The 14,326-nt window shown below is 42.0% G+C and overlaps 3 protein-coding genes across 4 annotated transcripts in view; 1 reads left to right on the forward strand and 2 right to left on the reverse strand.

The window, feature by feature from the left end:
- The window catches only part of ankrd6b (ankyrin repeat domain 6b), a 52,664-nt gene extending 47,155 nt beyond the window's left edge, over positions 1-5,509 (forward strand). Inside the window, exons 14-16 of one of the 2 annotated variants that reach the window (XM_063902853.1) lie at positions 528-641; positions 965-1,220; positions 2,963-5,509. In XM_063902853.1, the coding sequence (XP_063758923.1) occupies positions 528-641; positions 965-1,220; positions 2,963-3,552 (960 nt within the window). In that variant the 3' untranslated portion in view covers positions 3,553-5,509. The remainder of the gene's footprint in view (positions 1-527; positions 642-964; positions 1,221-2,962) is intronic. The other variant, XM_063902854.1, reaches the window with a different exon arrangement.
- lyrm2 (LYR motif containing 2) lies at positions 5,505-8,327 on the reverse strand. Its single transcript, XM_063902855.1, has 3 exons — positions 8,170-8,327; positions 6,671-6,811; positions 5,505-5,809 (listed from the first exon to the last, which is right to left on the reverse strand). Exons 1-3 carry the CDS (start codon positions 8,212-8,214, stop codon positions 5,729-5,731), a joined length of 267 nt encoding a protein of 88 aa, XP_063758925.1. The 5' UTR covers positions 8,215-8,327; the 3' UTR covers positions 5,505-5,728.
- Positions 8,328-8,841: 514 nt separating this feature from the next.
- Positions 8,842-14,326, reverse strand: part of mdn1 (midasin AAA ATPase 1) — an 82,402-nt gene continuing 76,917 nt past the window's right edge. Inside the window, 6 exon segments of the mRNA XM_063902856.1 lie at positions 8,842-9,813; positions 9,890-10,032; positions 11,738-11,804; positions 12,061-12,175; positions 12,643-12,716; positions 13,753-13,927. Of these exon segments, the coding sequence (XP_063758926.1) occupies positions 9,628-9,813; positions 9,890-10,032; positions 11,738-11,804; positions 12,061-12,175; positions 12,643-12,716; positions 13,753-13,927 (760 nt within the window). The 3' untranslated portion in view covers positions 8,842-9,627.

The raw sequence follows: 14,326 nt of genomic DNA on the forward strand, positions 1-14,326 counted from the left end.
CGCTTTGGATAAAACCGTCAGCCAACTGTAATGTAATGTGTATCCTCCTCCCTCCTCAGAGTAGAAATAAGAGCTTTAGAGCATCTAATGTACTGGTGACCTGAAGGCTCTCCTGGTCAAGAGAGGAGCGAAGGTCTATGACATCAGGGGATTATTATCCTGTAGCCTATGCCTTCTGCTGATCACTACACACTCTCATAAGCCTCACAGCAGGGTTCATCTCAAGGTGTCTCCTGTAGAGTGTGCTCCACTCTTAATGTTATTAAGGTATTTACTGTAGTAATGCTCTTTTGTTCAGCGTCCCCTCACTCCATTGTCTTAAGCATCTCCTGTGTTCCATAAATATATATTTTTCATTTGACATTGTGGAGAAACTTTTTTCCACCACTGTTCTTTTGTCATACACCCTGGAGAGATTTTTTTTGGATCAGAGTTCGAAAACTGTCATCTGAATCACATATTTCACAATACAATCACAACTGAGTCTCTGGGCCCCTCCTGATGTGTGTGACTGGTTCGGCCCTCAGATGCGAGCTCTCGACAAGATGACCCTGGAGAGGGTGTGTGCCGAGAGGACAGAGTGTGTGCAGAGGATGGAGCAGCGGGCCCTGCAGGAGAGGCTGGAGGCGGAGAAGAGACAGGTAACAGCTGTCAGCAGATAGATGTTGAACCGATTACGTTTCATTAGGTTCAACTTAATATTAGTGCTTCCAACTAACCTAATACTGTGGGGTGAAATGTCTTCTCATTCTAAATGTAATTAAAGTCAACGTTTCAGTTTTTTCAGTGCAGGTTGGATGTTATTCTAAACATATCAGTTACCTAATGTGGAAAGACTGAGGAAATCCCTTCACCTGAAGTGACATGTTGGATCCTGACTGAGATGTCCCCAGCAGCGCTTCCTCTCTGTGCTTGGACATCTCCGATATAATGTCCTGTGTGTGTGGTGTGTGTGTCCTTCAAGCAGGCGTCTCTGGTCCGCGAGCTGAAGAGCTGGGGTCTGTCCAAGCTGCACAACATGGAGCCCAGCAGCCCCCCCCTGCGGCGCTGCTCCTCTGTGTCCGAGGGCCTGAACGAGCTGCCGTCAGATCAGGAGGGCCCCCAGAGCCGGGAACTCCAGCACAGCCCCGCCCTCCTGGACTCCAGCCTGGGGAGGCCCAGCGTGGGTGAGGGTGGCTCACCCAAACAGTACTTTGTGGTTCATGTGGATAGCTCCCCAGGTAACAGCTCCACCAATTAGAGACCACAAGATCCAATCTGCATCAGAATCAGAATCAGAATCAGGTCTATTAATCAGATTTTAAGTAGGTTTACACGTACCAGGAATTTAATTTGGAATAAATGGTGCCAAAGCAAATTCCAAGACACAGAAAGAAGAACACTTAGCAAAAGATGTCTTATAATAAAAGCTACTTAAAAAAATAATGACAACATTTGAAGACAATACTTACACAACAGATATACTATATTCAAAGAGGAGAACTGTGCAGATTTGGAAAGAGGTAGTGAGTTTTCACAATAGGCATAAATAAGTTAAATCAGATATAAAGCAGATATTTGACTTCTTTTCCAAATACGTTTTTATGTCATTTATTAACTGGCCTTTAATTGTAAAATGAAAGTTCAGAACATGGCTGTACCTGTAACGGGAAAGGGTTTTAACACTATTTCTGGATATTTTATTAGGGAATACTGCTGATAGATATGTTTTAGGTTTTACTTTATGCACTATTAGTTTATTATTACATTTAATGGATGCTGGCATAATAAATTCAAGAGTTTACATTTATTCTAATTGGAATATGTTTAGTCAAAAGGATGAAAAAAGCAAGAATAAATAAACTGGGAAAAAAATATGTGAGCAACCTCGGGGAGAGGAGGGATCCTGTCCAAGGATGAATAGAAGTGTATAGAAACAAAAAAGAGAGTATATCTAAAGATAAGCACAACTGCCTTTGTTTTAGTGCAAACAATTACATTGTCAAATATTCACACTTTCACACATTAGGAACAACATGAAAAAAAGAAGTGCAATTTCAACAATATTATGCCTCAGCTTTTCCTTTACACGTACAGATCCCAGTGTATCTACTAAAACACTGAGTCTCCGGTACCTGGAACTGAACTCTATAGTGTTTCACTTGAAATTATGTTACACTCATTTCCACATCTGTGTAGTGATCTGACTCACCAGCATACACACTAAAGAGGGACTACTAAGAAGTCCTCCATCCTTACAGGACACATACAAGCTGTGGAATTACAGTTAAAGTCTGCTCTGTAATTATTTCACTTTGCAAAGTCGTCCCACAGGCCGGACCGCACCCTCTGGTGGGCTGGTTTTGACCCGTTGACACCCCAAAAGATAAAGGCTGGCAGCAGCACCCCCTGCTGGACCTCCACACACTCATCAGCATGGCCGTTGCTTAGTGAGACAAAGTGGGGGGATACTTATTTCTGATAAAACTACAGCTAGTGCAGTAAATATGCTACGCTGCTGCAAAGCGGGAGCAACAATTGCTTTACTGTTCTTTATGAAATTATTACTAGTATTAAATGTGTCCCACGTCCAAACTGCACCTCTTGGGTTACCAGAAATAACTGGATGTTCCTGAATGCACCTGGATGCACCAGAATGTACCTGAATGCACCATAATGTACCTGAATGCACCAGAATGCACCTGAATGTTCCTGAATGTACCTGAATGTTCCTGAATGCACCATAATGTACCTGAATGCACCAGAATGCACCTGAATGTACCTGAATGTTCCTGAATGCACCTGAATGCACCAGAATGTACCTGAATGCACCTGAATGTTCCTGAATGTACCTGAATGTACCTGAATGCACCTGAATGCTGAATGTACCTGAATGCACCTGAATGCACCAGAATGCACCAGAATGCACCTGAATGCACCAGAATGCACCTGAATGTAACCAGATGTTCTGATCCTTCACCAGATGGGGGGAAGGCTCATCGGGCCGAGTGCTCCTCTCCAGCAGCGGTTAAGAGCCAGACCTCCTCTGTGCAGGTGGTGCGGCCGAAAGAGCGTCCTGCGGTCTGTGCTGACCCGCAGAAGAAAACCCTGGACCTGCAGGATGTGCACACGCTGGAGGACGGGGCGAGGGGGGGCAGGATTTACAGAGCCAGCAGCCTGTCCCCGGCCGCGGAGCGCCGCAGCAGCAGCAGGACTGAGTCAGGTCTCAAAGACAGGGAGCGAGGGCGGGACAGAGGGAAGCACCACAGGAAACAGGGCAGGACTAAGTCCAGAGGGGCAGCAGGGGTCCGGACTCTGGAGGTGTTCGGGGAGAAGCCCGTAGAGCCCTCCTTCGCTCAGGAGAGGGAGGTCATGCACGCTCAGGAGGTGACGCAGTACTTCTTCGAGGCGGTGTCCACGCAGATGGAGCGCTGGTACGAGAGGAAGGTGCAGGAGGCCCGCTGGCAGGCCCACCAGAAGGCTCAGGCTGACAAGGCCGCCCTCATGGAGAGGATCCACTACCTGGAAGACGAGCTGCACATGCTGAGGACTCACCGACAGGACGACTGCTGACACACACCAGCACCTGTCACACACCCTCTAGTGCCAGGACTGTCTCACTCAGAACATTACTGAACTCTTCGGCCCAATTCCAAACGGATCCCTACACCCTCTCCCTACACATTTTACATCGGTCCTGACTCACCACCTGCACTACCTGACAGGTGCAGCGCTGTTTGTGTCAGTCATGAAACACCTTTTCTACCAACTGTTCCTGTAAACATTTACTGGTAAACTGCGCAAAAAAGAGACATTTAATAGCGTCCTATCTCACCTCGGTTTTTATTACTTAGGATCAATATCCCGTGTCTAGTCTTGAAAACTGTAAACCGTTCATTTGATCGTATAGTTTCGTATATTCACAGACTGTTGCAAAAGCCAAGCAGCTTATAAACATCAGATTTGAAAACACAAACAGGTTTACAAAAAAGAAACGCCAATATGTTAGTTATTATTTATATTTTTGTCCAATAGATGCTGATTTGAAACCATTGTTACGAAGTTGCAGCATTTCCTGTTTCTGCCGGAGAGAGGGGAGTACATCCCAAAGCCTGTCGATGTATTTACCCCCCCCCCCCACCACCGCCTCGTTCACCCGAGTGAGACTACAGACTGTTCACTCAGTGGTAGTGGGGAGGGGCCGGTTGGGATTGTGCCTTTATGTTCAGTGCTAAGTCATATCGTGGAATACTCAACACGCTCCACATCCAAACCCCTGTGCTGTTGGTTGTCTCAGCAGCACCGGGTACATACAGTTGTATAGAAGTAAGGGCAGCTCTGGTGCGCTGTCGAGATATGAAGCTGTGTCAAAAGATTTGAGGTGCCATTCTGGAGACGGATCCATCAGAACTGCAGATGGTATCGTAGTGACGGGGGGGGGCATTACAGTATAATAAGCTCTTTATTGCATGCTGACTTCAGGAACTAACTCGTATTTATGAAAGGTAGCTACACTGTTAGTATCAGTGTGTGTGTGTTTTAATTCTGATCAGTATCAGAGCTGATTTGAGTAGTATGATTTATAGAGGCTGCCATTAAAGTGGTTATAGGCTTTTACAGTGTTTAGGTTAATAAATGGATTAAATATGGAAGAAATATATATATGTAATACTCACATAAATAACAATGAAAACTGCTGTTATTACTCCCCTTATCCTGGCCTCAAAAATCTGTTTTATTTTAGTAATTTCAATGTATGGGCTACCTGTAAATATACAGCTCTGGAAACAATGAAGAGACCACTCCACATGTTTCTTAAATCTTTATCTCCACATGTATGGCAGCCATTCCAGTGTTGGTTGAATTCCAACACAGAGAAATGTTGTCAGTAGTTTATAGAATAGAGTAAAACAAATGAAAATCTGAACTCAAGACACATCTATAAAAATAAAACTAATAATGCTCAAGTGGTCTCTTGTTTTGTCCTGCAGCTGTGGGCACATTGATATGGCCCAGATATTGTTTGTTTTTGCTCCTTTTTATTTCTAGCACTAATACATTTCAAAAAGAAAATCCCTGTGACATTATGTAGTGTTAAACTGAAAATGAAACACTGTAAAAGTATATAATTATTCCATTGGCACTCTCCAGACTCCAGAGATCTGAAATAACAAACCGTCTTAAGCTCATCATGAACTGTAAAGGAACGGCTCAGCCGTCTCGGTCATCGTTTGCTCTGTGATTGATGGAAACAAAATCAATCCCCTATCTTTTCTCACCATTCTTATGTGGAAACACCACAAAGCCCCGGTGTTCCAGTGTGCCAATGCCTTGCCAGTCTCCACCCCCAGTGAAGGACAGTCCTGATGTAGAGAGAGTTGTGGTGTTGCATGAAGAAAGCCCCCTCTGTGCTCCAGTATTACTGTCTCATACATGTTGCTAACATGGATACCTGTGGATGTGAATAATGCACTCTGTTAATGACGCCAGAAAACACATTTTGTATTAAAAAAGGTCATTCTGAATGTCATTAATCATCTTTAATACACAGAGTCTCCATTAGTATGGAAGAAGAGTCCTCCACACTGCTGTGTACAGGACAATGCCCACGGTCAGTCCCATCAATGTATCCTTAGAATAAAGGTGTCCATCTGAAGAAGTGTTCCAGTACATTCTGCACCGCTCCCCTCCCATGCCCCGAGTCTCCTCAGAAGGATCCGGATCAGTCAGCTCCACAGCGGCTCACAGGTCAACTCTTGGCCAACGCCAGAGTGGTCTTCATCTCCTCCAGGTGCTTGTTAGCCTGAGTGATCATCATACGGATCGCATCCTGGGTAAACAGGGAGGAACACATCAGTGATGGACAGAGTGAAAGATGCTGGGATGCTGTAAGTACATTGACTCAAGTACGGTACTTCTACTTTTTAATGAGTTACTAGTTACTTTGAGTTACTAGAAACTAATATATATAATTATAGCTTAGGATATCTTGCAGCAGTATGTCAAGTCATTTATAGTGTGCTGGAATAATAATATGAGCTATAATCAGCCCTTAAATCAGACTGTAGTTCACCTGGAGTAAATCCAGCAGCTACCCTGCAGTATACAAAGCCATTCAAACTAGCTGCACCTTTACCAGCTCTGAGAACACTTTAATGATCAATCATTATAAACCATATCAGAGATATTATTCTGAAATGGACCAATCAAACAATGACTACTTTTACTGTCTCTACTTTAAGTACATTTAGATGAGAGTACTTTCTACTTTCACTGGAGGAACATTTAGAATGCAGGACTTTTACTGTGACAGAGTATTCCTACACTCTGGTACTTCTACTTTTACTCAAGTACAAGATCTGAGTACTTCTACTTTTACTCAAGTACAAGATCTGAGTACTTCTACTTTTACTCAAGTACAAGATCTGAGTACTTCTTCCATGTGTACCAGATATTAATCAACACAATATAAATGTAACAAAACAAATACTCGATCTATGATTTTTAAAATAGTTCAGAAACGTATCAGAACATAAAAGCTTTTAGTGAAGGCTTTGAACCCGTCAATGGCAAGGTTCAGCTTTAGATGAACAAACTCCTGTCCTCAGCATGTCCTCTGCTCCTCATCCTAACAACAGACGGACAGGGCGTCCTCAGAGACCTGGCAAACACATCCATACCGTCTCTTCACCTGGTCTGTGGCGTTCTTGTTCCTCTTGAACTCGTCTCTCGCCCACTCACTGAGGTACTTCCTGTCCGTCTGGTCTGGTACCTGTCGAATGGTCTTCATCATATTTCTGTAAATCCCCAAAACCTTCTGTCTCTGCAAAAACTGACAAGGAATCAGCAGTTTACATTCAGCAGCACATAAAACACACTTACATTATGAATAAAGCAACAATATTCAGTTCTTAGTGATTCTACTGATTTCTCCATCATCTCAATCTTCAGACCGTTACCCTACCCTACAATCCGGAGGAGTCCTGTTACATTGTTATATCACAGTATGCAGATACCGCCTGTAGAAGCACATACTATGACTCGCAGAGCTGAAACTCACTCCGGAGTGAACAGTCTGGAAGTACAGGCGAATAGATATATAGCCTGAGAATTAGCCATAAGGAATCTTGACACTCATCTATACACCAGTCAACATTAAGAATGGCGAACTTAAGGCAAATCTAACGGAATCCAGACGTGCAAATCAAATGTCTTTAATACGCATTATACAGGTCTAATGGTCCTCTCTTAGGATCTGGAGGTAAAACACACACCGGTGAATTTGGAATATTTTGTAGTTTATAATCTGAATATGCAACGTTACTAGTAACTCCTTTTGTTAAATACATGTAGTGGAATAAAAGTACAATGTAGTAGTGAAGTAGAAGTATAATGTAGGATACATTTAACATACTCAGGTAAAGTACAAGTACCCCAAAATCTTACTTATGTACAGTACTTGAGTACATGTACTTCAATAGAGATAGGAGAAGTAAAGTAAAAGTAAAAGTCCTGCATTCTAAATGTTCCTCCAGTGAAAGTAGAAAGTACTCTCATCAAAATGTACTTAAAGTAGTGACAGTAAAAGTAGTCATTGTTTGATTGGTCCATTTCAGAATAATATCTCTGATATGTTTTATAATGATTGATCATTAAAGTGTTCTCAGAGCTGGTAAAGGTGCAGCTAGTTTGAATGGCTTTGTATACTGCAGGGTAGCTGCTGGATTTACTCCAGGTGAACTAAAGTCTGATTTAAGGGCTGATTATATTTACCATCATTAATCCAGATCTGTAAAGTAACTAAAGGGATTACATACATGTAGTGGAGTAAAAGTACACCATGTACCTCTGAATTGTAGTACAAAATAACATTACATTGAAATACTCAAGTACAGGTATCTACACATTTAACTTAAGTACAGTACTCGAGAGTAAATGTACTTAGTTAATTTACTCTAGTGTACACCAATACATTAACCCACAGAATATAACCGTTACCATTTTTAATTATAATATATTTTAAACAGTAAAGGGGGGAGCAGAGCCATGGAGAGTCTTGCTGGTGATACAGAGAGCTAGCGTTAGCCTGCAAGCTAACACCGCTAACCGGACACCGTAGGGCTGCTGTAGTCTGACAACAGTCCAGCTCTAAGATACACACTCCCCTCCTCTAATGCTCTCTGTGTTTACCTGTTTGAAAGTCAGCGCTGCAGACGGTAACCTTGAGACTCCCATCTCTGACAGCTACCTGCACACAGCTTTACCCATCAGCCTGACAACCGGATGTTATGATGTTGTAACCACCTCATCCTTCATGTTTGTCTCCCTCTGGTGGAGCGGAGGACAGCTTGCAACAGGCAGGTGACAGCTTTCACAGCCAATGGCAGAGCTGGAAAATGCGTTATTAGTAATATTGAAGGTATTCATTTACTTTCACCAGTTCCGGGGTCCTGTGCATGATGGATCCATGGCGAATGTAATGAAACAGTCAGCTGTTTTATGATATTAATTCGACCTTTGCTTTCCCTGCTATTACTTTATTTTATCCAGTGTTGGAAGAAGTACCCAGATCTATTACCCGAGTAAAAGTACAAATACTATGGTCTTAAAATAGTCCCATCACAAGTAAATGTATTATTTCAGAATTATACCAAAAGTATTAAAGTATCACCATCAAAATATAAAACATACTTTAGTACATAAAGTACTGGTTATGCAGAATGGATCTTTTCACAGTTAAGTTATTGTGCTTACTATTTTATCCAGTTTGTTTTCTCTGAGGGGAAAAAATAAATGTCGCTGAACATCTCTAGAAATGAATCCTGTAGTGAGTATTCCTAAACAGGAAGTACAGCGCACACAACCTTTTAAACGGTTTATTGTCATTGTAGAACAGATGGATGCGATTTAAAACAACCAACGTGTCTTTACATGTCAGTCCACGTACGAAACACTGAGGTGGTAATAAACATTTCTATGCACATTTCATCAACACCTACCGACGAGCCTCACAAGTCACAGAGGAAGGATGGAAGATCAACAGATATGTCTTTAAACCAGAGCGTTCATCAGAGCTACAGTCTGCAGGCCTGGGGCTTCAAAGTGTAGACGGAATATTTATTAAAATCCTGACTGAGCTGCACCTCTGATCGACCCCCCCACCCGACAGCTGATTCCGACCGTAAGATGCAACACTATTCTCCTCTGCAAGGCACTTTCCTTTGAATGCATTCCTGACCAACATGTTACATAGGAATCCAGCAGCTGTGTTTCCTCTGAAGATGAATGAGATGACCTCACACAACCAACCACACACAATCACCCACACACACACCCACACACACAGGTCTAGAGTACTGGCAGAGAGAGGTATTTACTGACTCTTACTGAAGTGTTTCACACCAACGGGAATCACATTTTATTCATTTTATCTCAGACGTGCAAATTAAAGCAATCCTCATTACAAAAGGAATTGCCCTGATAACAAAGACTCGACAGTAACGGCTGCTATCAAACTCTTCTAAAATCTACAGTAAAAATAAGAAAATAAAGGCACATGTACAGTGGCACATCAGTCTTTTTTTTGGACTCAGTTTTTTTTTGTTGTGGCATTGTGCAGTCTATTGTGAAAGATGGCTTCTCATTGGTCTACTGCTCGGCTGCCGTGACGAGCTCGAACCACTGTCTGAGCGCGTCGCTCAGCGTCTCCGGCAGGGCGTTGACATCTCGCAGGATGACGTAGAAGGGGAAGGGGAACTCCTCCATGTAGGAGCGGATCTCTGGCAGCTCCCCCGGCCCTCTGAAGATGGGCACCTTGATGTCCAGAATGGAGTCCTGCAGCACCAGCGTTTACACGGTTAGTGTCTGGACATTTTAGAAATAAGAAAAGGTCAAATTCCTCTTCACTTACCCGTGAGTTGGGGTTGTCGAGCACCACGAAAATGATGAACACGTTGGCGCTACGTGCCGCCCGCACCGCCGCCATCACACGCTCCTTCCCCTCCAGGAACAGACCCCGACCGTCCGACACGATCACCAGCAGCTGGGCCGTGTCTGTGGGGGGTTGGGGACAGAGGTCAGAGAGGATCATGGGAGTGTATGTGATACGTAAGGGATGCAGCGAGGCGGGCATTATTGATCAGACGGGGATCATGGAGCCTGACGTGAAGCGGAGAGTATTCCACAAACAAAGTTAACTCCAAATAAATAAATGCTACATTACAATCTTTGATCATTATAAAAACCATGCTAGCAACAGCTATTGTAACATTTGAGTTTGACTGTACAGATACTGTTGTTACTCTACGGGTTGGTAAATAATAATAAACTACTTTTGCAGCGCGTTTGCTTAGCATGCCGATCTTTTAAGCTACATTAATTTATTGGCAGCAGACAAACAGAAAATCTGACATATTAACACGTTATACAGCGGGGGTAATACACGTTTTAGTGAACTGTTTAACTTGTGTTTTAGAAAACCAAAACAAACCGCTTCAAGGCTCCATTAGGCTAAAGAAACAGGTGAGATATATCATCAACAACAGTCACATAAAACTATTATTTCATACACAAATTCAGAACAATTGATAAGTGCACATTTTGATCAGTTTTTGGAACTTCGTTATAAAAGTTACGTCTTCTAAAATCAGCTTCAGATCCACAAATACCTATGATCTGTGTGCCACAGTGGTGACCTCTCAGAAGTAGCTTTTCACTAAGTGCAGTTCAGTAGCTCCTGCTCTTATCCTGTGATTACAGGCCTCCTCAGAAACACCACCTGTGTCCCGCTCCATGAAAAGGGAACGTTAGCTCCACCTTACAGCTGGGACAATGCCTCGTCTCTGCCTCACAGCCCCTGGCTCACAGCCGGACCGGCCTCTCTTCTTGCTGCCACACTGAAGGCGTGTCTGTTGGATATCTGATTCAATCTGGGACCGGAGTCCATTCACTGAGGGCCATACGGGTCAGGCAGGATTTTCAAGCAGTCACACACGAGTGGCAAAACTAAAACCTTCCATCAGCCAGCAAGAAACTAAACTGCTCTGTTAATGATTCAGCCTGGTTATTGAGCATCAATACATTTCTGTAGAAACATCAGTCACTTGGCTCAGGTTGCAGAAACGATGTGTTTATCTCATTAAATTAGGGAGTCAAAAAGCATCTGAAGTGCTACTGGTTCCTAAACCTTCTGCTGTATAAGCACACATGTTCCCTCTAAACTATTAACCAGTTCAGTGGATTCATAAGCTGAAACACTGTCAAACTTTATTGAAACTAAAGAAACTATTAAAAAACAAGCTTTAAATGGTTATGAGCAGACCGATGATCTCAGGATGATTGCTTTTTTTGGTTTACCTGTAAAGATTATTTGATTATTAATATTAATATAATTATTATGACTTATTTTTTTGATTTGTACAAAGAGATGAATTTTATTCTGTATGACTTCATTATAAATGTTTGCTGGAGGGGGTAGGACTAGAAATACTTCTATGCTTCTTCTTGCCCCTTTTGAACATAAGCATTATTATTTATATAATCTTTTGTAAACATGTTCAATAAATTGACTTAAAAAGTGAGCATCTGCCCGAATAACGGTTCCTCATACTGCTGTCCTTGCAGAAAGCCCCACTGACAGTGAAAAGCACCACTTATGACACGGATTCCCCCTACATTACACACATAACAATAACCTGCACAGCAGCTCCTTATTGATTCTCAGGTTGATCATTAAACTTGAAGCAGCGGGAGTGTTTACCTGAGTTTACAGATCCAGGAATCTGCTGTCGGGCTGCGAGAAACATTTGTGTTGAGGTGTCCAAGAACTGCAGAGGAGAGGCGAGAGGAGAGTCAGTCTGACAGCAGGAGATGCACTGTACAAGCATCAGCCACACCATGGCTTTGACCGACATTAGAGGCCAAATAGATCTTACAAGATCAAACTCAGATCAAGAAAGAGAACATAATACAGACAATACTGCAAAGGCAACAGGATATGGGTATCATGTTTCCATTCGCAGCATCGACACATTCAAAGAAAGAAATGTGTTTTATGTATAATGACTGTATCTGATGGAGGACCTGTGCTATCCGGGTCTTCTTCTGCTGGAACTGGCAGAGGCGGAGGATGCGGGCTCCGGACTCGTCGTTGAACTGCTGCTGGAACGGGTGGAGCAGCTGCACCTGCTCGCCAAAACTGAACAAGGAGCAGGCGGTGAATGTTAGCTTCACATTAAATATACCATCACAAACACTCCATCACAAACTCATACTTTTTATTTGACTTATTCTGAGATCGATCATTGTGGTTCTCTTAGCTAAGAACAAATGTAGGGAAGTGAAATATCAAGACATAAATAAAAGATATCAGAAAACTAAATAAACATTTTACCATCAAAACATTTCCTCTCATCATATCCTCCACTGCTCTTCAGTAGCTGGCTCAGCCTCACAGCAGGTTCTGGTTTTGCTTTCTTGCTCATTACTAACTGCATCGTAGATAAGTGTCTATCCTTCTCAATCACACATTCATATATTTCTAAGGTATAAAATGTTGCATTCCTTTGCTATTGAATAACCAGAATGTCTCCAGTAGCAGCATGCATGTTTTCACAGAAGGCCTGTAGTTTATGACAGACTGTCTTTAATGTATCAGAGGCTCACCTGCACACAGACACCTGTCCCGCCTCCAGCAGGGTGAGAGCGTTGGTGATCACTGAGAGGGATTCAAACGCCAGCTGCAACACACACACACACACACACACACACACACACACACACACACACACACACACACACACACACACACACACACACACACACACACACACACACACACACACACACACACACACACACACACACACACACACACACACACACACACGTACGTTGAACTTCATGTTATCTCCGTGCAGAGTGAAAGGACTCGCCTGGTCATGATCAATAACTAGTAATACTTTGGTTTCTATCTTTAATTCTTTATTACAATAAACTAAAATCATTTGACCCTCACCATCTTATTATTACACACCGCTGTATATGATGTAATAAACATGTTACATGTGTATGATGTAATAAACATGTTACATGTATATGATGTAATAAACATGTTACATGTATATGATGTAATAAACATGTTACATGTATATGATGTAATAAACATGTTACATGTGTATGATGTAATAAACATGTTACATGTGTATGATGTAATAAACATGTTACATGTGTATGATGTAATAAACATGTTACATGTATATTATTTTATTCTATTTGATCTTTCTTTTAGACTTTTTAGTTTAACTTCTTATTTGTGTATAAATGTTTAGTTTTTTATTTACTTTTTAAAAGACAATTGTTACGTTTTCTTCTTATGTTTGTATGAATATTTGTTTCTATTTCATTTGATATTTTACGGGTCTTTTTATTTGAACTTCTTCTGTGTATATAAGTATCATTATTCTATTTCTCTTTATGCACATTCTAACTTTACCTTTGTGAGAAATCACAAATATTATCATTTTAAATTAGAATTTATATATTCTTTTTCTTTATTGTCAGGAAATGCAACTTCCCCGGGATAAATTCAGATTCAGCTGGTTTCTTTCTGTGGATGTGTTATAAACAGGGTGTAAAGTAACTCATACATTTACTCAATTACTGTAAAAAAGTGAAAACAGGCCAAGCCACAGAAAGCCTACTTTAAGTATAATTAGATGCCAATACAATTGTACTTTTACTTGAGTAACATTTTGAATAAAAGCCTCCTCTCACCTGTTTGGAGTGGTTGTCCACCATGCTGGAGGAGTCGTCCACAGCCAGGCAGATCTGGTACTCCCTCTTGCTGGGCTTCGTCCTCCGCAGCCAGATCTTGTCTTTCCGGAACTGACTGGCGATGTAGGGGATCACCTTCCTCATGTTCAGACGCTTCCCGGTGCGGTAATCCCCTCTGTGGAGCGGCATCACATGACATTTAACTTCACTGTGAGGCTGTGTGCAAGTGACTCAGCATTAGCATGATAAACATGAGCCTTTCATTACAGGAGACAAAACCAGGGGGCCAAAGATGAATCCAGAGGGGACCCCTCATGCAACTGATGTCAGTCACTTGATCCCTCATTCATACTTTTCACACTTGTGCAAATCTTCATCATTTTTTGATGTCTATATTTGATACTAGAGGTAGAAACTAATTACATTACTCAAGTATAATTCTAAGCTACTTTACTAGAGTATTTCCATTTTATGCTACCTCCTAATTTTGCCCTACAATTCAGAGGTAAATGGTGTACTTTTACTCACTACATTTATTTAATCCCTTCAGTTACTTTACAGATGTGGATTAATG

The sequence above is a fragment of the Eleginops maclovinus genome, chromosome 15, assembly GCF_036324505.1.
Source record: "Eleginops maclovinus isolate JMC-PN-2008 ecotype Puerto Natales chromosome 15, JC_Emac_rtc_rv5, whole genome shotgun sequence".
Taxonomy (NCBI): domain Eukaryota; kingdom Metazoa; phylum Chordata; class Actinopteri; order Perciformes; family Eleginopidae; genus Eleginops; species Eleginops maclovinus.